The 23,850-nt window shown below is 40.1% G+C and overlaps 1 protein-coding gene across 2 annotated transcripts in view; it reads left to right on the top strand.

The window, feature by feature from the left end:
* The first annotated feature begins 276 nt into the window (after window positions 1-276).
* The window catches only part of JAM2 (junctional adhesion molecule 2), a 69,829-nt gene continuing 46,255 nt past the window's right edge, over window positions 277-23,850 (top strand). Inside the window, exon 1 of one of the 2 annotated variants that reach the window (XM_003934332.4) lies at window positions 277-730. In XM_003934332.4, the coding sequence (XP_003934381.1) occupies window positions 667-730 (64 nt within the window). In that variant the 5' untranslated portion in view covers window positions 277-666. The remainder of the gene's footprint in view (window positions 731-23,850) is intronic. The other variant, XR_012514897.1, reaches the window with a different exon arrangement.

Genomic DNA, 23,850 nt, shown 5'->3' with positions numbered 1-23,850 from the left:
GCCCGCGAACCCCATCTCCTCAGAGCGCCACCCCCTCAGCTTCTCCCGTTGGGCAGAAATTTTCCGATTTTCTCCACCCCTGGGCTGAAAAGCCAGAAGAAGTTCTGAGCCAAGGAGGGGAAGAAAGGAGTTGGGGCAAAGCGGGAGGCGTTTCCTCACCCGCACACACCCCCGTCCCCCAGACACCCAACCCCCCACCCCGCCCCCCAGCCTGCCGCGCCTCCCGCCCCCGGCTCCCCGCCCTAGGGACAGCTGGCAGCCCCGCGCGGACCAGACACAAAGCCGATCAATCCCGGAGGCGTGGGGGCGGAGGGACGACCCGCCGCCGCTCTCCCGGGCGCTGCTCTCCTGCTGCTACCCCCTCGCTAGGACCCGGCGGACGCCTCGCCTGGTTTTCACGCCCTCAACCCCCCACTCCCACACCCCCAAAAAAGGACAGACCCCCATCCCTGGGCTGGAGAACCCGCCTCTTAGCAGCCAGCTGAGAAGGCGCCCGGGGGGGGGGGCGGGAAACTAACATCCCATCTAGAGCCGTCCCTCTCCTTCCTCCCCTCCCCGACTCTCTGCTCCTCTCCCGCCCCAGAAGTTCGAGGGCCCCCGGCCTCCTGCGCGCCTGCCGCCGGGACCCTCGACGTCGTCCGAGCAGCCGGCTCCGGCCCCGCGAAGATGGCGAGGAGCCGCCACCGCCTCCTTCTGCTGCTGCTGCGCTACCTGGTGGTCGCCCTGGGCTGTAAGTTGCTCGGGTTCCTCTGCCCTTGCACCCACTCCTGCCTGGACCAGCCTGCCCCCACCCTCCAGCCCCCCACGGGGCGCTCGCGCGCGGCGTCCGGGCGGCTCTGGGCCGAGGTCGCCGCGGGGCGTCTGACTTTGCGCCCCAGGGCGCCGGAGGGCGGACGCGAGGGGCAGGGAGCGCGAGGTCGTGGGCTTCCTGTAAACTGTGTCTGATTTCGTCAGTTCTAGATACAGAAAATTGAGGGTCCCTACTAGCGGGTTCTCAGCTGTTTGCAAAGTTGGGGTAAGTTTTCAGACAGAGGGACGTGATTCGAATGCAGAACTCACTACCCACGCGTAAGATGCTAAGATCCCAAGAAAGATGGCAACACCGGGAGGCGGGCGCCGGCCGCACTGCGAGCCCGGGGAGGGGGCGGCGTCCGCGTGCTCTGCGCTCTCTGGCGTCTCCGCCGAGCCCGCGTGGAGCAGAGCCCTTGTGCGGCGGGGGTGGGGAGTTCGTGGCTGCTGAGCCAGAATTACTTCTATCCTCTCCACCTGCACATCTACATTCAGTTAGAGAAGTCTGGTCTGGGGACTCTAGCCAGCTGCTGTGTCCTCAGGGGACGTCCAACGGGACGATTGTTAGAAAGATGCAGAAGCCACATGATCCAGTAGCTGGGGAGACGTCCCAAAGCCAATTTCACCGGATGATTTTAAACAGGATTTTCACGGATTCTGGGCTCATGAGATTTAAAATCCTGGGAACGTTGCCGTTATTTTGTTTTCTTCGCGTTAGCTTTTTAGGAAAATGGAAGAAATTACAATAGACCTTAAGCGATGCAGTTCTACTTTTGCTTTTTCTTTCTTTTTTCTCCCACCTTTTTTGGCTGGCTTGCTTTGCTTTGCTTTCTTTCTTTCTTTCTTTTTCTTTCTTTTCTTTCTTTTTTCTTTCTTTCGTAAAATGAGTTATTGTTGCTATTCACATTCTGGTGATGTAATACTTACAATACTTAACCTGCGGGACGAGCGCCTAATCTCTAATATCACAATACAATGGTATTTTCTCACACTCTCGCTGCCCAAGTGATCGTCGCATAGCTCAACTGATGTGAGCCACGTCCCTTTGTGGAGGAGGAAGGTGCACATTGTCTCCGGGAAGGGACATGTGCTGACCAATATTATATAAAGTCAAACCAGAAAGGCAGAGGTTCACAATGAAACCCTTGTGCAATTTTGAAATATCAACTCAGATACAGAACACACAGAGGAAAAAATGCACTCCTGCTAAAATGCAACAGAGAGATAGGCTGGAGATATTGTAACAGAACATCTGAGAAACTTATGTATTCTGCTGAAATCCTAAATTTCAAAGAGAAAATAGTGTGCCTTTTAGTGTAGAATTGTCACTAATTAAAAACAAAATCGTTCTGCTCTGCTATTCCTATTGAGTCACCAACATAGAAACAATACAACCTAAGTTTGACATTGTAGTGAAGAAACAACCAAGAAGCAAACAAAAGAATAGTTGAATGGGCCTGAGTGAGCTCTTCAGGCTTTAGGTAAATATAACACACTGGCTGTGTTAACCTGGATTCTTAGAGGGGATAAATTTGAAAGTGTTGTGGGAGCTTTCCTATATTGTTTCTGAGATACCAAAAGATCTGGCATTGCAAGAGTGTTTTCTTTGTGTGTGTGTGTGTGTGTGTGTGTGTGTGTGTGTGTGTGTGTTTAATGTTTAAAACAATTTTAGAATAATTTGGATTTAAAGAAAAATTCCAAAGCTAGTATAGAGAATTCCCACATACTCCACACCCACTTTCCCCTATTGTTAATATCTTTCATTAGCATAGTACACTTCATTCAGATTTCCTTCATTCTTACCAAATGCCTTTTCTATTCCAGATATGGAATAGCCACCCAGGCTATCATATTACATGTATTTGTCATGGTTCCTTAGGCTCCTCTTGGCTGTAGCAGTTTCTCAGGCTTCCCTTGTTTTCTCTTACTATGACAGGTTTGAGGAGTATTGGTCAAGTATTTGGTAGAATGACCAGCAGTTGATGTTTCTCTGATATTTTTCTCATGACTAGATTGGGGTTATAGGTTTTTGGGAGGAAGATCAGAAAATGGTAAGGGGCCTAGGTAAAGTGATGTTTTCATCACATCATCTCCAGGGAACATACTATACACAGGATTTGTTGCTGTTGATGTGAACCTTGATTACCTGTAATCACACTCACCGTGTAGTGCATACCAGTTCTCTCCGAAGATCACCTACCCTTTTTTCTTCATTTCCATGCTAGATTTTTTTGGAAGGAACTCACTACATGCAACCCACACTTCTTCAGAAAGGTGTGCTCCATCTCCTTGAAGGTGGTGTATCTTCATAAATTATTTGGAGCTCTTCTGCATGGGAGATGTGTCTCTCCCTTCCCCTCATTTGTTTATTTAATCATTTACTTTTTTATCAGTATGGGCTCATGAGTATTCACTTTATACTTTGGCTTACAATACAATACTCTTTTATTTAGTAAAGACTTAGTGGATTTCTTATGCTGTTATTACATATTCGTCTTTTCAATATTCTTCCCAGATGGAAGTGTACCACTCTTTTGGCCACTCCTCTCATGTACAATGTCATGCTTACTCCCTTCTTTCCTTTTGTTCCTGCTGTTTATCAACATTTTTTATATCTTTCCGAGTAGTCTGGAGGATTGTTTTTTGTTGCTGTTCTTTTTATTTAAACTGTGATGTCAGTATCCCTGTGGATATATGGACATTTTCTTGTGTGTGTTTAGTTGAATTATATTTTTCTTTCCCACTCCACTGGGAAAGGAATTTCTTGATGTTTACCCACCACTGTATATCCAGAGCTGAGCAAAGTTCCTGGTTAATAGTAGGGATAAATACATGCCTGTTGATTCTATAGTATCTTAGTCCATTCCTGCTGTAACAAAATACCATAAACTGAGTAGCTTCTAAACAACATTTATTTCTCACAGCTCTGGAGGCTGAGAAGTTCACAATCAAGATACCAGCACATTCAGTGTCAGGCAAGGACCCACTTTCTGGATCATAGATTGAGCCTTCTCAGGGTGATCACCCACAGTGGAAGAGAAAAGGCAGCTCTGAGGTCTCTGTAAGGGCACTGTTCTCATGACCAGATCACAGTCCAAAGCCTTCAGCTCCTACCATCACATTGGTGATTAAATTGCAACATATGAATTTGAGGAGGGGGACATAAATCATACCAGATGGAATGTGGATGAGGCAGGGTAAGTAAAAAGAAGTGTATGGATTGAACTGATTGCAATATAAATCATGAAGCTCTAACTTCATGTTAAGTAGAGGGGATGTCAGACTTCTTTGAGCCATCATTTAAGCTGATATTTGAAAAAATAATAGGAATGAGTATTCCGTGTTTGGTGGGGTGTTGTTATGCTTTTTGGGGTCTCTCAGAGCCTACGAGCTAATCATAAATGAGAGCAGTTCCTGTTTCTACCTAGGCAGTAGCAGCTGGTCCTCAGATCTGGACTGGAACCTGATCCAGGCGCTTAGCCTAAGTCTAATCTCTCATCAACTGATAAAGATTGTGGTGGGAGAGAGGTCTGAATCTTTTGTAAAATCACAAGGCTCTGCCTTTTTGCCAGAACTGACCCAAAACAGCATTCCAGGGAACCAAGACCAGGAAAATTCTGCCCTCTGTATCTATTATTAAGAAACAACTGTCATAATCAATTTGCTGGAGAGAACTGGTTTCATGCTGGCATAGTCTTAATTATCTGATGAACAGAGAGGTTAAAAATGGGCATGTAGGTGGATTTTACAACCATTTCAAGACTATGAAAGAAATTATATTAAAAAGAACGAAGTTAAAAACAAAAACTTCAGCCTGAGCAGCACAGTGAGTTCCCTATGACTGAGGACACTCATTTATCCTCCCACATGAGCAGTTTAATGAGAGAAACCCTTGGGAGCTTACAAATGTTCACCACCCATAGTTTCCATTGCTTTGATTTCCTTCTGTGAGTTTTCTCCAGAGAAGACGTATCAGAATATAGAGGTAAGAGCTGTTAATTTTATTGAAGTCAGACTACCAGGAAGCTATAAAGGCCATTGCTTAAAATATTTTTTCATCCCATAGTAATATAGTAGTAATACTGCTGAGTCAATACTCCAGTTTACCCCTCTTGATAGATTGATGTTTTGAGGAAGATGATGGTGAGGATGGAAAAGGGGAATCAGAACCTGGGTCAGGTGCTTCCTTTGGCAAAAGCAGTAAAAGAAAACTTAAAACCATATGCTGTTTTCTTGGACAGTATTACTGTTAATAAGGCTAGAACTCAGAAAAATAATCCAACTGTATTACTTTTCTATTGCTGTGAAGCATGGCCATAAACAAAACAATACAAATGTATTGTCTTAAAGTTCTAGAGGTCAGAAGTCTGAAATAGGTCTCAGTGGGCTGAAATCGGTATCGGCAAGGAGCATTCCTTCTGGATGTTCTAGGGCAGAATCTGTTTCCATGGCTTTTCCAGCTTCTGGAGGCTCCCCACGCATGGCCCTGTTCCGCCAGCTTCTAACTCTGTGACGCCAGGCTGCCACCTCTCTAGTTTTCTCTCTTCTGCTTCCTTCTTCCACTCATCAGGACCCTTGTTATTACCTTGGACTCACCTGAGTAATACTTACTCATTTCAAAGTCAGCAGGTTAGCAACTTTCATCCATCTACAACTTCAATTCCTATTTACCATGTAAAGTAAGATATTTACAAGTTCTGGAGAGTAGAATGTCTATTTTTATGTCTATGGCTATTATTATGTCTCTCACACCAGCTAAAATGAGGTTATGCCCAGCAACAGTGTTTTCAGTGTTGTACTCAAGAATATTCTAGATCCCATGAAGCCACCATAACTTTTACTTTTAAAGTACAACTCATAGTGATATAAAGCTGGTTGGTTGTTTTGTTTTGTTTTGTTTTGTTTTGTTTTGAGATGGAGAGTTGCTCTGTTGTTCAGGCTGGAGTGCAGTGGCTCAATCTCAGGTCACTGCAACTTCTACCCATTGGGGTCAAGTGATTCTACTGCCTCAGCCTCCCGAGTAGCTGGGATCACAGGCGCCCACCACCACACCCAGCTAACTTTTGTATTTTTAATAAAGACTGAGTTTCATCGTGTATGCCAGGCAGGTCTTGATCTCCTGACCTCAGATGATCCACCCACCTCAGCTCTCAAAGTGCTTGGATTACAGGTGTGAGTCACTATGCCTGGCCTAAAGCTATTCTTTTTATGAGTTGTATTTTACATTGCAGAGTATGGTGGTAAAGAACATGCACGCCAGTGTTGTCCTCTGTGCTCTTTCCAGCTGTGTGACCTTGTACAGGTTATTTAACACCTGTATATGTCATTTTACTCATCAGTATTGGTGATAGTCCAAATAAGACTGCTTACCACATAGAGGTTTAGGAAGAATTACATGTATTGACATGTATGACAGACTTAGTAAACTGGAGAAGCCATTGAAGCCTTTTGACATCACATATCAGTTAGATTTGCATTTTAAAGAACATGCATTGGATAGAGTATGGTGAATGGAAGGATTGGGGTGGGAGTAATCAAACGGGGGAGACCAGTTAGAAGTTATTGGAGTAGTCTAGGCAATTGCTTGTATAAGTATTTATTTTATATAATTTATCGATAAATATACTCACATAATTACACATACACACATAACCACTGATAATTGTTTTTTACAGTCATGTGTTACCTAATGATGAGATATGTTCTGATAAATGTGTCATTATGTGATTTTGTTATTGCGTGAACATCATAGCATGTACTTAGAGAAACCTAGATGGTAGAGCCTGCTGCATACCAATGCTAATGGTGTAGCCTATTACAAAGCTATACAGCATGTTACTGTACTGGATGCTGTAGGCAGTCGTAAACAGTTGCAAGTATTTGTGTACCTAAACATATCTAAACATGGAAAAGGTACAGTAAAAACACAGCATAAAAGATAAATGGTACACCTGTATAGGCACATACCACGAATGGAGCTTGCAGGAATAGAAGTGGCTCTGAGTGAGTCAGTGAGTGAGTGGTGAGTAAAAGTGAAGGCCTGGACATTGCTGTATGCTACTATGGACTTTATCAACACTGTACACTTAGGCTACAATAAATTTAGAAAACAATAAAGTTCTTGTGCTATATCAATACAGGCGTTTCAGCATCACTAGACGATAAGAATTTTTCAGCTCCGGCCGGGCGTGGTGGCTCATGCCTGTAATCCCAGCACTTTGGGAGGCCGAGGTGGGCAGATCACAAGGTCAAGAGATCGAGACCATCCTGATCAACATGGTGAAACCCCGTGTCTACTAAAAATAAAAAAAATTAGCTGGGCATGGTGGTGCGTGCCTGTAGTCCCAGCTACTCAGGAGGAGGCTGAGGCAGGAGAATTGCCTGAACCCAGGAGGCAGAGGTTGCAGTGAGCTGGGATCGTGCCATTGCACTCCAGCCTGGGTAACAAGAGCAAAACTCCGTCTCAAAAAAAAAAAAAAAAGAATTTTTCAGCTCCATTATGATCTGTAGGACCACTGTCATACACAGTACCTAACTGTATTAATTCTGATCAGGAATCTAAGAAAAATGGCTCTTCGGTTTTTAAGGAATTTTTTTTAAATTATGTCTGTTGCTTTTTCAACTTTCTGTTGCGTTCCCAACCTGTAAACATGACACAGTAGCTCTTTTGGTATACCTTCTTTCAATGTTACTCTGTTTCCCACACCTAAGTTTATTTTCAGTATTTGTTTTCAATGTTTCCAGAGTTTCCCTGAGTTGTCACCCTTAGAACAGTTATTTTTACTTGATTTGATGTTCAGAAGAGTGGCCTTCTGTGTTCTAAAGTGTGTGGGTGTATGCATGCATAGGATGTGGGGAGAATGAGAGAGAGAGATAAAAGGAGAGAGAGAGAGGATGGGTGGATGTGTGCTCAAATAAACGCCTGCTGGCAGGACCACAAAACCCTACTCTGTGAATCTTCAGGCCAATGAATGGGTAGGAAATGCTCTCCAGTTTGAATTGTTCCTACATTTTATGAGCAGAGAAGAAAATCCTGTGAAAGCATTTCAAGACCTGCCCTCTTAGTTGTCCATTGTCTTGGCACAAAAAGCCCTAAGGAAGAATCCTTATGAACTTGATAGGAATTTTGGTTCTTTACTGGAGAGCCCTGCTGCTGTTTATTGCATGTCATCAGCATCATATTTTTGTTTGTTTTGTTAGGTTTTCTGTTTTCTTGAGGTTGCCAAAATTTTCTAGTGAGATAATTTAGGACAGACTTATCTTTATATTTGTAAAGAGTAAAAATGTGTAACCTGGTTTGTCTTCTTTATGTTACGTTTGTCCAATTTGCTTGCTTTCATTTTGTCAATGCGGTCACCTGCTGTTTTTACTTTTCGCTTTCTTCATGCTGTGAAAACTTGCTATGTACCTACTATGGACAAAACCAAAGATAAAAATGAATTAATTGTTAAACACATTTTCTTATATGTCTAACTAAAACTAGTATAAGCTTAGGGTAAATTCGAACACAGCAGCAAGTTTACAAAAGAAGAAGTAAGTCTCCTTCGCAGCCTTTCTGATTCCTATTTATGCCTCACAGATAAACCCATCCTTAAGTTTCCTGCAAATAGTTTCAGAAAATTGGAAAAGAAATGTTCCATTATATATAAGCATACTCTTAGTTTCTTTAGAAATAAACGTCACAATTTATTATGCTTACTGTTCTATACCTTCCAGAAAATCAAGTCATATTCTATATAGTGTTGTGTACCTTGCTACAAAAAAAGTGATTTATGTTAGTAATTAAGCTACGACATAAAGCTCAATGTCACAAGCAGGACTCAAGGTAACATCCTACAGAAGCCTTTAAAACTGTTGTGCCAAAATGCAATGGGAGCTATTTTCTAACTAGAACCACCAAAAGCAATGAAACAAAGTGATTAGTAAAACAGAGGGAAATAAACTTCCAAACCAGTAACCAAATCTGGAAAGGGAAAAAATTCCAACCAAGATCCAATTAAAAACTCCAAAGGAGAACGTGTGCAAACCCAGAGAGGACAGAGACACTGGCACCAGCTAAGATTCACAGGCAAGTGCAAATGGGTGCTATTTTTAAAGGAGGCCAAAGAAGAAATAATGACCACAAAGAAAAAGGGAACATGTGGAACTTCTGGGCAAGTGCTAAATTTGAAAAGAGAGAATGGCATTTATGTTTTTTTTAAAAAATGCACTAGAGGGCTGGGTGTCATAGCTCATGTCTATAATACCAGCACTTTGGAAGGCCGAGGCAGGTGGATCACCTGAGGTCGGGGGTTTGAAACCAGCCTAGCCAACATGGTGAAACCCTGTTTCTACTAAAAATACAAAAATTAGTGAAGCATGGTGGTGCCCTGAGTAGCTGGTAGTCCCAGCTACTCGGAAGGCTGAGGCATGAGAATCGCTTGAATGAGGGAGGCAGAGGTTGCAGTGAGCTGAGATTGCACCATTGCACTCCAGCCTGAGCAACAGATCAAGACTCTGCCTCACAAAAAAGCCAAGAGGGCAAGACTCTACTTCACAAAAAGATTCACTAGAGGAATGGATTTTGATCAGAAGCAGAATTGTCACAGTGGAATAAATGATAACTCAAGTATCCACTTGTCTAATAATCAAAACATGCAGCCATCTATGTCATAAAACATTAAAACTGTACCTAAGCATGTTGGAGACATGAGATTATTGTACAGTCCGTATAGTGCTTTTGGATCCAGAACAAGTCAGGTTCTTTTGTGCTGTGTGTTGTTGTGTGTATGTGTAAACGAGTGAACTTCTATGCCACTTCATCTAGATACAGTACTTCTTCCCAACCACCATTCATCTCTGTTGTTGTTGCTATTGTAGTAATTATTCCTCACGTGGCCAAATGCAATTTCTCTCTGAAGTTCTAACTCCAAAATTCCCTGCACCTTCTCCTAAGCCTTTCCTACTCATCAAAAGATACTGGCATGTTTGAAAAGCACTGGATCAGTGATCTTCACACTTTTTTATATTACATATTCTACTTCATTTTTTAAAAAAGTGTATGTCCTGACATGATTTTCTTCATAATTTATAATATGTATTTCTGGATCAACATATTAATCATAAAACATATATAGGATAAATACCAGATGAATGAGATAATGGAGAAATAAATAAAACAGAGCAGAAATGAGGTGGTTATAGCTCTATATTATAGTATTTTATAAAACCTCTATAAGCAAAATAATGTGAGATTGGTACATGAATAGACAGACAAACCAATGGAAGAGTATATAAAGTATAGAAATTATGCCAACTTTATTTAGAAATTGTGTGTGTATGTGTGTGTGTGCGTGCGTGTGTGCGTAAAATGATAGCATTTGAAACCATGGAAAATACTTAATCAATATTGTTACCACTGGAAAGCCATTTAAGGAAAAAATGGATAAGAACCTGATATTCTCCATGATGATAAATTTCAAACGGATCAGAGATCTAAATGAAAGTTGGTAAATAAATAATAAAACCATACCTCCCCCACTAAAAAAAAAAAACAAACCAAAAAACAAAATAAAGTATAGGTCTGTTTTACTATAAACCGGACTGTATATCAAATGAGTATCTGCATGAGTAAAATAAAACACCCTAAACAAATTGTTTAAATGACTAATTGAGAAATGACATTTGTAATTTACAGATAATACAGAATATTATCACCGATATAAAAGGAGCCCCTAAAAATTAAAATATAAACATCAACATTTTATAAATAGCACACAAAAAAACACAGAGTTCTCAGAAGAAAAATTTAAATGGTTCTTCAAATATGAAGCTTTTCTCAGTATAACTTAAAATGCAAATTAGATTGTCCCAAAGATAGCACTTCTTCCCTTAGCAAAATTACATTAACTCATCCACATACTCTGTTATGAAGTTGTATGGAAATAGGCATTCTACATACTTCTGATGGAGCTGTGAAATGATACAACTGCTATGGAACAGCAATATGTAGAAAAATTTTATATCTTCCCTTTGACCGACGATATTCAGCAATGTGTAGAAAGATCCTGTATCTGCCTTTGACTCATCAACCCCACTACTGGAAACCTATTTTAAAGCTGTAGTTGCAAAAACAGGACACAATTTATGCATGATTATTTTCTTTTTTATGTATTGTATTATTTATTTCACAACTATTATAAAAAAGATTGAAAACAAATGTCCAGTCGTAGGGGATTGGCTAAATAAATACAGTGCATACAGTGGTACACACTGTAACAATATAAAGGAATGATGGTGATTGCTCTGTACTTTTATCTCCAAAATATAGTAAGTAAAAAAAGCAAGATGCAGAACAATATAAATGCTGCATGCTACATTTTGTGTAAGACAGAAACACTGGCAGGTTAAACTGTTCACTAATGAAATTATTAACAGTAGGTAGAAAGAACAGGAACGAAACAGACTTCTCATATAGATTTGATTTTCAAAATTTAAATGTTTTGTTTCAAAAGATAAAATTCACTAAAACAGCCATCCCTAAAATTTGAAAACAAATGGAAATAAATGAACTTACTGAGCCTTACACTGGTAATCCCCATACTTTGGGAGGCCCAGGCAAGAAGATTGCTTAAGATCAGGAGTTCAAGACCAGCCTGGGTAACATAGGAAGACCACATCCCTACAAAAAAGAAAAATAAATAAAAATTAGCTGGGTGTGGTGGCATGCCTGTAGTCTCAGCTACTCAGGAGGCTGAGGCAGGAGGTTCCCTTGATCCTGGGAAATCGAGGCTGTAGTGAGCTGTAATTGTGCTACTGCACTCCAGCGTGGGTGACATAGCAAGCTGCTGTCTCTAAAAGAAAAAAAAGGAATAAAGAAATAAACCTACTGTATATCAAATCAGTGATGTAACCACACAGAGGAAATAATAATTTCAATCTGAACCTAAAAACATAATATTCCACTAAACAGTAGAATGTATCTTAAGGACAAAAATAGCTGCAAATATGTTTTAAACTTTAGGACTTTAATAATTTTGTTATTTTGACACTACATTACATTACAGGAAATACCAATCAATAATTATACTAATGTACATAGAAATTAATATTTTTAGTGTAGAAAAAAGAGATACATGTAGAAAGTTTTTAAAATTCAGTACAAGTCCTATAATGTTCTATCTGAATGGGAAATGTTCTATTTGAATTGAGTTTGAACTCATGATGCTTTTCTCTTTTCAAAGCTGTTTTTTCTATCTGTCACTAAAAAGGCCCAGAAGACGTCATAACTTTTATCAATCAGCTTTGAAGAAGTAACAAATAACCTCAAAACCCTCAGTATGCTGTTTGCCACCATATGCATTATTTTTGGCTTTATTTCATTCTCGTGGCTCCAGATTAGCTGCTGGTCTCTTCTCTACAATCTTCTTATTCCAGGACTCAGCATGAAGGAATTGGCCCTGTTTGGAACAGACAGTCCTGGTGGCCTAGGAAAAAGCACAAGACAGAGCTAAGCTGTGTCCTTAATGGCTCTAAAAGCTTCTATTTAATGTGATATATGCCCATTGGTCAAAGCACATCACATGGCCAGATGTGGAACTGGGATGGAGAATTGTGTTCTGCTTGCTGGGGGGCCCTAGAAATCATACAATAATAAATGAGAAGGGAGTTAGGAGTTGGGGATAATAATATAAACTATTCTACAACCCCTCAAAAATGAGCACACTTAGCATGTAAACTATCATTCCTAAACACCATTCCATACTAACAATGACTAGGGAACTTTGGAGGGACACCTGATTCCAGTTTTAGTGTTAGGCAATTTAAGATGAACCTGGGATGTTTTGTTGCCCTCGTGTATTAGTCTGTTTTCACAACTGCTATCAGGAACTGCCAGAGACTGGGTAGCTTATAAAGGAAAGAGACTGGTGCCATCAAGGCCTTCTTGTGAACCCTCAGGCCCCTTCTAAACAAGTAAAGAGAATACCTGCAGATGCCTTACATTTGACATATCAACTCAAGCACATTTCAAAATTGGTCATAATTTCTAATATATTCCTTCAGCGTTAATGTTCTTGTTATTAATAATGCAGTATCAAGCGTCCTATGGGTTCTTCATATGATTTAATTTCTTATAGTTTCTTTAGCCCTGAAGAGCCCAAATCTGTAAGGATTCTCTGGAGATGAGGATTATGGGAAAAGAATGGAAGAAGTAGAAGCATTTAGCAGCCACATTAGAATAGCCTAGAGCCTGTGTTAGCAGCATATGCACACTGTCATTGTAGTCATTTGTGTCAGAAGCTATTTCTGTGCTGGATAACACTTTCTCCAAATACACTATGAATTCATGAGCAAGGGAATGTAGATGTTAATGGAGGAAGAAGTTTCACTTCTCCCACTCCTTTGTCTCTTAGTTTTAGAGTGGAAGTAAGGTTGCATCACAGCCCTCTACAGGATATATATTCCTCATTATTTGAACAATCATAAATGACTTGCTTGTACGATTATATGTATGTTCAAGTATTTGTATTTAGCCACAAGTTACCAAAATTTGCTGAGTAATGATGAGACCAATCAAGACCAATCTTTTTCATTATGTGGACTAGAATGTTTGAGGAGATTTATTTCTAATTATTAGAAAATAAAAGGACAAAAAATTTGGAAGCGCGCTCTCGCAACGCTTCTTTTATAGAGAAGCTACCCACTGATATGTACGTTGAAAATAAATGTTTTCAGAGGACAATGGACTTACATCTATTTGTTTTTCTTTTTTGAGATGGGCTCTCTCTCTGTCACCCAGGCTAGCTTGCAGTGGTGCAGTCATAGCTTGTGCTAATTTATTTATTTATTTATTTTTGTAGAGATGAGGTCTCACTGTGTTGCCCAGGTTGGTCTTGAACTCCTGAGCTCAAGTGATGCTTCTGCCTCCACCTCTCAAAGTGTTAGGATTACAGGCGTAAGCTACTGCAACCAACCTGGCTTTCATCTTTTACCTAAAAGAATAGTAGTAACATCTTCTCTTACAAGGTGACTCACAGCAGGTTCATATGGACGGGGATGATGGACAGGATCACCTTTGCTTTTTAAATTGATTAATTTTATGAATTATATTTCTAATATGTATTTGCCAGTGGTACATTATTGAATTCATAAGTTAAATATCCATGTGAATTGTCTCTACTGGATGTTCAAAGGACCTCCTTATATCTAACCACAATGGCAAATTTTGTTTGCAAGGAAGCAAAAAGTATGATATAAATAAAATGAAACTAGAGTTCCAGTGGGCTAGATTGAGTCAGTTCCGCCCTTAGTAATCACATGGTTTTAGAAAAGCTACTTTATTTTATTTGAGTTTTTTCCCCTCATTTGTTAAATGAAAGGGTTTGATTTAATGATAATTTGTGTTGTTTATAATTTAATGCTTTATGTTTTTAAATGAGAAAATGTACCATATTTTAGCCTGTTATAATAAAATTATGTGACATGTAGCTGAGAACATGTTTTAAAATTCTAAACTGCCTCTTTTAGAATTCTTGTTGGTTGGAACGGAGCTTGTTTTGGAAGGAAGCAAGAAATTGGCTCCGACAATGCTGCATATTCATGGAGTTGACTGTATGTCATGCTGGACACTTTTTGTTTGATGCAGTAGGCAACAGGAAGTTGTTGAAGGTTTTGAAGAGTGAAATAATATATCAAAAAATAATATTGGGGATAACAATCATTTTGATCCTAACATACAGACTAGACTTGGAAAGAAACAGTAACCGTAAGGCAGGTCTTAGGTAATGAGATCAAGATTAAACTGGAAGCTGTCAAAATTCTTCAGGAAAAGTTGAATCCAGAAGACATTGAAAATAGAAATTGATAAGATGTAGTGATTGATTAAATATAGGGGACATCAAAGAAATCAAAACAGTAATTCCAAGGTTGTATAACTTTGTAGGCCCAGAGAATTCATGGTATTTAATTGAGAAGGAATAACTTTATAAACATATATTTCAGGAAGCAACAAAATAGCCAACTAAATGTATCTCTAAAGACCATTGGAGAGTGGATGATCATGATCTGTTACCTGTCCCCTATATTTAAGTGGTAAAATGGAAACAGAAATATAAAACCATTCTGGAAAAAAACATGAAGAAGATTTGTAGGGGGCAAAAAACTCAACTCTGGAGAATGTGCTTGGTTAAAGAATGTAAAAGAGCAGAGACCACGACGAAACAAGTGCCCAGAGAAATAACAGACAGACAGCGGGACCGGTGTCTGGGAAGCTGGGGAGGAATTCTGCAATGTCAGTTGTTATCTAGAGGTCAGGAAGAATGAAGGGAAAAGATCAGAGTGAAGTGCTGGGTAACCTGAGGGGATTAAAAAGTAAAGAAAAAACAAAATTAGCGTTTGGATAGAACTTTACAATTGACAAAACACTTTGACGGGAATTATTTTAATTCTCATGTTAACATCACTGTGAGACACATAGGACTATTTTTATCACTGTTTCATAAATGAGACACACAGGAACTTAGAATACTTTCCGGACTTACGCTGAGGCAGGACTAGAAGTTAAAGTTACTGACTCCAAATCCCACCTATCTGGAAGGCAAGGATACAAAGAACATGCTGGAAAGCATCAACCAACAGTGTATTTGCAGTGTTCCTCCCTGTCTCTTACCATATATAAATGCTTTCCATATTCACAACTCAAATCAAATTCAAAGCGATATTAACCTGAAGGGCAAGCCATAGCCTGTAATAAATATTTCATGTTCTGAAAATATTATTTAACTAAATGGGAGAAATATCCAAAAATGAACATATTCCATATTGTAAGGGGTTTGTTTTCCAATTTAGTCATCCTAACAGTATCACAGATCATTTAAAAGGGAAATAGAAAACATCCTCATAATTTTCTAGTGTTATCTTGCTGTAAGTTTATATTAAAAGAATAACATTAATATTGTCTTAAGCAAAGATAAATAGTATTATATATCATGCATTTACTAAATTTCAATTACGTTATTTTTAAAATTACTATGTGTGTCTGATGATAGGACATAAGGCAGTATTTTTCCTTCCTTTTAACATAAATAATAATTCTTTTAGCTGATTTCTTTGGTGCCATTTTGTAATTTCTTTTGTCTTTTACTACTTCCCAACTTTAGTTTCCATAGAAACAGGATCAATTGGAAACCATTTGGGATTCTTTCAAAATGTTGAGTCCAAGATTTCTAATTAGGGTTCAGGCACTTATAGTTTAATTATTACAGACTTTCTCTGTGTTTTATCTTTGAAGGTGGAAAAAACTGGGTTATGATTTCATGATATGTTTTCCTTTTCGAAGATTTTTATTAAAGACTTGCATCAAAGAGCTTTAAGATCATTTAAAAATGTGTTAATACATGCCTGAAAAAAACTAAATATATTATGCGTACTATTCTTGACAGATAAGAAGACTTAAAACAATAATTATCCCAGTTAAATGCATCAAAATTAGTTGAATTTTTCTTAGCTGAAAATGTGATTCTTTGAAATGTAGCATAAATATAGTTTCTTCTCCAATACCTATTTTATAGTTCGTTGTTGTTGTTGTTCTTCTGAGATAGAATCTTTGCTGTCACCCAGGCTGGAGAGAGCTGGGTGACAGAGCAAACTCAGCTCACTGCAACCTCTGCCTCCTGGATTCAAACAATTCTCCTGCCTCAGCCTTCTGACTAGCTGGGACTAGAGGCACACGCCACCACGCTCCACCACGCTCAGCTAATTTTTTTGCATTAATAGAGATGGGGTTTCACCATGTTGGCAAGGCTGGTCTCGAACTCCTGACCTCAAGTCATCAGCCCACCTAGGCCTCCCAAAGGCTGAGATTAAACACCTGAGCCACTGTGCCCAGCCTCTTTTATAGTTTTATTGTGAGAACAAGTATGGCCAATGGAAAATAATGTAGATGATAGATTTTACTTTTTAGAAACTACCGTTAATGGTCACAATAGGTAAACTGTATAAGAGAAAATATCCCTTTGTTTCTAAAACAAAGTATTCAGTTTTCTATTAGCAGAGCATGTGCTCGAGGAATTAAATCAGGAACTATAAACAGAAAGGGGATTACTGCCCCCAGGGGGGTGCTGTGAAATTTTATGGGACCTATTCCAGTAATAGTGATGAGTGGTTGCTATACATTTGCTGAGCAGGGACCAGGCCTGTTCAATAGCTTGCGGTGTGCCAGATAGTCCTACAAAATAAAGAATTTTCCTGAGTCCCTTATTTTTCATAACTCTCCAAAGTCCTACTGCATGTTCATGTGAGTAACAACTTCATAATTATCTGAGCTTATACTGTAACTTACCCTGTTTTACCTATAAACACAAATATTCTTTTGGACAGTCTTATATAACTAAATATGCAAATTTGTATTCTAATGTTCACAATAACTCTATTTTTTTTTTTTTTTTTTTTGAGATGTAGTCTCACTCTGTCGCCCAGCCTGGAGTGCAATGGTGTGATCTCGGCTCGCTGTGACCCCCACCACCCGGGTTCAAGGGATTCTCCTGCCTCAGCCTTCTGAGTAGCTGGGATTACAGGCACACCCCACCACACCCAGCTAAGTTTTGTATTTTTAGTAGAGATGGGTTTTCAACATGTTGGCCAGGCTGGTCTCAAACTCCTGACTTTAGGTGATCTGCCCGCCTCAGCCTCCCAAAGTGCTGGGATTACAGGCGTGAGCCCCACTGGGCCTGGCCAATAACCCTATTCTATTTTCCTGTACTATTTGGAATGATTTCTGATCTTACTTAAATCCCATTTAACATTGTAAGTGTATATCAGGCATGGTGGCTAATGTCTGTAATCCCACCGCTTTGGGAGGCTGGAGCAAGAAGATCTCTTGAGGCCAAGAGTTTGAGACTAGCCAGATTGGACAAGATGACAAGACTCCATATCTATGAAAGTAAACATTTAAGAACATTAGCTAGGCATGTAGTATGTGCCTATAGCTACTTGGAAGGCTGAAACAGGGGGATCCATTGAGCCCAGAGGTTCAGGGTTACAGTGAGCTATGATCATGCCACTGCATACCAGCCTGGGTGACAGAGCAAGACATTGTCTCTAAAATAGAAAAAATAAGAATAATAAGTGTAGGCTAATATGTAACTGCATTGTGTTTTCTAGTGTACTCATGTATAAGCATTTATGAATTAAAATATATATTATTCTGTTTTTTATTTCTCTTTAACATTAAAAGGACATTACATTATTTCCCAAATTTTACATATATATTAATTTTACATATATATGTTTGTATATGTAATGTTATATTATCTATAAATTTTGTTTCAAGATAATAAAGGAGGCATCAAAATGTATTATTAAATGAGGGTCTGATAGTGTTAAGAAACAATGAATTAAAATGAATGCAAATTACATGTACTTCATCACTGCACTAAATAGGTTTGTGGTGGTTGAAAACAAATTTATTTTATACTCTATTTTTAGGGAAACAGTTTTTCCCTTTCCAAGATTCATTTTTAGCTAACATGGGCAAAAAACTTAAATGGGAGAAAAATGTTAAAAAGTAATTACAGAACATGCTGCAGAATAACCATGGATATGTGTAGATATGGGTGTGTTTCATTAAAACATACTTAAGTATTTTTTTCTTTTACATGTAGTTAAGGTGACGATAGTTTTTGAATTATTCAGTGTCAAAATTACTTTTGGATTTTTGTGCCAAGAGGCGATAAACCTGTAACATTATAAAAAATGTCAAATATAGATAAAACGTAATACTTTTTTATTTGATTGATTTGATTGATTGATTTAGGGAAGTGGTGTCACTCCTGTCGCCCGGGCTGGAGTGCAGTCATACAATCACAGTTCACTGCAGCATCGACCTGGGCTAAAGCCATCCCTCCCACCTCAGCCTCCTGAGTAGGTGAGACTGCAGGCTCATGCCACCATGCTTGGTTAGGTTTCGTTTTTGTTTTGCAGCGACAGGGTCTTGCTGTGTTGCTCAAGCCAGTCTTGAAGTCCCGGGCTCAAACAGTCCTCCAGACTCTGCCTCCCAAAGTGCTAGGATTACAGGTGTGAGCCACTGTGACTGGTTTTATTTTTATATTTTATTTTTTTGAGACAGGGTCCTGCTTTGCCACCCAGGCTAGAGTGCAGTGGTGTGATCATAGCTCACTGTAGCCTCAACCTCCTGGGCCCAAGTGGTCCTCCCCTCTCAGTCTCCTAAGTAGCTGGGATAGGAGGCATGAGCTACCGCACCTGGCTATACTTAGTTTATAATTTAACTGCTATTATTTATAGGTCTTGTAGCCTAGGTATTGCAGTAAATTAAACAATAGTTAGTTAATATTATATGCTTATACTATTCTTTTTTTTTTTTTTTCTTGAGACGGAGTTTTGCTCTTGTTACCCAGGCTGGAGTGCAATGGCACGATCTCGGCTCACCGCAACCTCCACCCCCTGGGTTCAGGCAATTCTCCTGCCTCAGCCTCCTGAGCAGCTGGGATTACAGGCATGCGCAACCATGTCCAGCTAATTTTTTGTATTTTTAGTAGAGACGGGGTTTCACCATGTTGACCAGGATGGTCGTGATCTCTTGACCTCGTGATCCACCCGCCTCGGCTCCCAAAGTGTTGGGATTACAGGCGTGAGCCACCGCACCCGGCCCACTTATACTATTCTTAAAATACAGTACAAGAAGTTTATACATTTGATTTGAAGACAAAACATGTCCACTTTTGTTTACAGCAGACATTTAATTATCTCCTACTATGGGTTAAGTATCATGTAGATACAACCTTGTATCAGATAGTTCCTAACATCATGTTTCTAACACTATTCAATTGGAGGATCAGACATGTAAAATATTATAATTTTTTAAAAAGCCTTATTAAAAGTACTATGTCAAATAGAAGGAAGGATGACTATGTACGGAAGGGGCCAGTGAAAGCTTTACTTTTCTTGACGTTTAAGTGGGGTGTTGAATAGCATAGACGTTCATCATTCTGCAGGAAGTGTTGAAGAAAGGGGATTCCAGGCAGAGGGCACAGAGAATGCAGAGAGCCAGAGTGTCTGGAAACCCCACGATGGGTGCCTTGAGCACAGGGTTTGTAGGGGGCAGCAGTCAAAGGGGAGGCTGGAAAGACAGGAGCCTGTTCCAAAAGGCCATTTGAAGGAATTTGGAATTCACCCTGAAGGTAAAAGAAGTCCTCTGAAGGAAGCTAAATATCAGATAGTATTTTAAGCCACTAAGTCAGGTAAGAGTAAGGTGGATGAATTGCAAACTTGTCCACATCTGTATTCACCCTTGGCAATTTCCCTCTTGAATCAAAGGAAGAGGGGTGCTATGGTTTGAATATTTGCTCCTTCAAGTCACATGTTGAAACATAATCTCTAATGTACCAGTATTGAGAGGTAGGGCCTTTAAGAAGTGATTGAGTCATGAGGGCAGAGCCCTTATGAATGGATTAATCCATTCAATGGATTCAGTTTAAGGAATTAATGAGTTATCATAGGAGCGGGACTGGTGGCTTTATGAGAAAAGGGAGAGAACTGAGCTAGCACTCTCGCACACTGATCCCCCTCACCGTGTGATGCCCTGTACCACTTAGGGACTCTTCAGAGTCCCCACCAGCACCAAGACCCTCTCCGGGTATGACCCCTCTACCTTGGACTTCTCAGCCTTCATAACTGTAAGAAATGAATTCCTTTTCCTTATAAATTGCCCATTTCAGGCCGGGCGTGGTGGCTCACACCTGTAATCCCAGCACTTTGGGAGGCCGAGGCGGGTGGATCACAAGGTCAAGAGATCGAGACCATCCTGGTCAGCATGGTGAAACCCCGTCTCTACTAAAAATACAAAAAATTAGCTGGGCATGGTGGCACGTGCCTGTAATCCCAGCTACTCAGGAGGCTGAGGCAGGAGAATTGCCTGAACCCAGGAGGAGGAGGAGGTTGTGGTGAGCCGAGATCGTGCCATTGCACTCCAGCCTGGGTAACAAGAGCAAAACTCCGTCTCAAAAAAAAAGAAAAAAAAGTATTCCATTATAAGCAACAGAAAACAAAGACAAGGGGTCTCTCCTACCCAAAGCTAATTTCCCACCTGTGCTCATGATCCTAGTTTCCAGTCTCTTGTGTTCTTTGCTGCAGCAATTATTTCATCTCTCTGTCATGTATCTTCAGCTTATCTTTATTGCTAGCTCTCTTACCACAGGCTATACATATGCTCTAACCTCTACAATTTAATGTAGGAAAGAACCCCGCCATGATTTTCCAGTGAAACTTCTTGAAACAGTGATGTATATTTATCTCAATCTTCTTACTGACCATTCAGCCCGCTGCACACTGCCTGTTTCCCATGCCATTGAAATTGCTATCATTGTATCACCAGTAATTTACTAGCTCCTAAGTCCATGGCTTACTTTGTTAGTCAAGGCCTTACTTGACCTTTCTGGAACATCAAACATTGTTGACACTCCCTCTTTGAAAGTCTGCCCGTCCTTGATTTCCCTGACATCATTCTGTCCTAGTTTCTCTTATTTCTCTGATTGCCTCTTCTCAATCTCTTACATGGTTTCTTCTTGGCCTTTTTCTCTCTTATTCTACACCAATGTTTCATGCTCTAAATTATAGTCCTCCCTAGAGAGTCACAATGCTCCTTAGTATGTTAGAGGCTCCGATAAGTCCTTTTAGACAATAGAGAACTTTGTTTAACTTGTTAACCCAGGGTTTCTCAACCCAGTTGTTTTTTTTAATCACCGTGGAATCCGTATCGCTTTGTAAAGTGCTAAATGTCACTGGCCAGAGGGAGAAGATGCAGGAAAGGAATATCAAAGAGAACAGTGTCACAATAGCCACCAAATGTGACAAATCATAAAATGCTACTTAATTTTATCAACAGAGATTGGAGAGAAAAGTCCTATGGGTTGTCTAGAGTGTTACCTAGGGCTTTCACAGGAAAAATTCCTAGAGGTGGTGAGACTTAAAAGGGTTCTTGGGGGTTGGAGAAAACTGTAGTGGAGAGGAAACAGCACTCCCACCCCTGCCTGGACCTCCTCTCTGAGTGAAGACTGTACAAAGGATAAGAAAGGCTAAATAAACATGTCCTTTGTCCTTGACATGCCTCTGAGGAAGATATTTGTTAAGGTTTAAAGGCTGTTCTAGATCAGCATTCTCAGAACAAAAGAGACTATGAAACACTTTTAAAATGACCGTGTCGCCACACCTTCAAAGGAACTCCTTAGGTACAAAGCTCACTAGTTTTAAGTAGGCACTCAAATTAATTTACTACTGTAATTCATTATGATGCTTGTATTAGGGTTGTCCAGACAAATAGAACCAACAAGATTGTGTGTGTGTGTATGCACATGTGCATGCATATATGTACATACATATGTTTATATAAAGAGACTTGTTTTAAGGAATTGGTTCATGTGATTATGAAGCAGGAGTGGCCACAAACAAACCTCTCGAACACCAAACAGGGAAGGAAGTAGCTTTTTATTCAGCCTGGAGTCTCAGCAGACTTGTGTCTCAAGAACTGAACTCCCTGACAAAGAAAATCCTAGCTCTTGTGAGAGGGTTGTGATCGATGAAGTAGGCAGGGGATATGTGACTAGGTGGGGATTTGAGCAAGACTGAAAGAGAGCAATGCTTTCTGGAGGGCGTTTCTCCATATTATGCCTGTAATGTGTAGATATAAGTGCAATTAAGCGTGGGGGGTTTATTCTTTAACCTCCAGGCCTGGTCAGTGGTGCCAGCCAGCCTTGCCACTGACTTCATGCCTGCTAGGTCTCAACTTTTACTTCTCCTTTTGAAATGCAAGCTAAGGGGAGTGGTCTTAGAAGCTTAAGAGGAAGGGGTCTTCTTCCTCAATTATGGAGACAGGCAAGCCACAAACGCAGGAATTGCCCAGGCTGCAGTTCAAGTCCAAAGGCCATCTGCTGGCAGAATTCCCTCTTGCTTGAGAGAAGTCAGTCTTTTTTCTATGTAGACTTTCAATTGATTGGATGAGACCCACCAACATTACAGAGGGCAATGTGCTTTTCTGATTTAAATATTAATCCCAGGCCGTGCACAGTGGCTCACATCTGTAATCCCAGCACTTTGGGAGGTCAAGGTGGGCGGGTTACTTGAGGTCAGGAGTTTGAGAACAGCTGGGCAAACATGGTGAAAACCTATCTCTACTAAAATATAAAAATTAGCCAGGCATGGTGGTATACACCTGTGGTCCCCACTACTCGGGAGGCTGAGGAGAATTACCTGAACCCAGGAAGTAGAGGTTGCAGTGAGCTGAGATTGCGCCATTGCACTCCAGCCTGGGTGACAGAGTGAGACACCGTCTCAAAAATAATAATAATGTTAATCTCATCCAAAAACACCCTCATCAGAAACATCTAGAATGTGTGACCATATATCTGAGCACCATGGGCCAGCCAAGGTGGCATGTGAAATTAACTATCATAATGCTATTATCAATTGTATATCAACATTTTTAAAAAGCAAATAATTTTAAGAAAATTGTTTACCTCGAGTTATTAAATTTAGAATGCTTTATTATGCTTATTTTGATTTTATATAACAGAGATTTTAAAAATTACATTGTTATAGCTTTTATTTATTTAATTTTTACTTTTTTTTGAGACGAGGTCTTGCTATGTCGCCCAGGCTGGAATGCAGTGGTGAGATCACAGCTCACTGCAGCCTTGTCCTCTTGGGCTCAAGCGATCCTCCCACCTCATCCTCCCGAGAAGCTGGGACAACAGAAGAACGTACCATGTGCAGCTAATTTGTTTACTTTTTGTAAAGATAGGATCTCACTGTGTTGTCCAGACTGGTCTCAAACTCCTCAAGTGATCCTCCCACCTCCTTCTCTCAAAAGTGCTGGGATCACAGGCATGAGCCATCACCCCTGGTAGTTGTGGCTTTTAAAATCACATTTTAAGTTACTATCTAGAAAGATATTTTAGGAATTGAATTTTTCTATCATTTTAAGCATCAAATATATTCCTTTAATTTTTTGCTGCAGCATAATGTGAAAATTGTTTCTGCACAGTGATGTCTTTTGTGTCAGAATTGGCTACT

Source organism: Saimiri boliviensis, chromosome 18 (assembly GCF_048565385.1).
Source record: "Saimiri boliviensis isolate mSaiBol1 chromosome 18, mSaiBol1.pri, whole genome shotgun sequence".
NCBI lineage: Eukaryota > Metazoa > Chordata > Mammalia > Primates > Cebidae > Saimiri > Saimiri boliviensis.
This window is presented reverse-complemented; position numbering and strand designations above follow the sequence as displayed.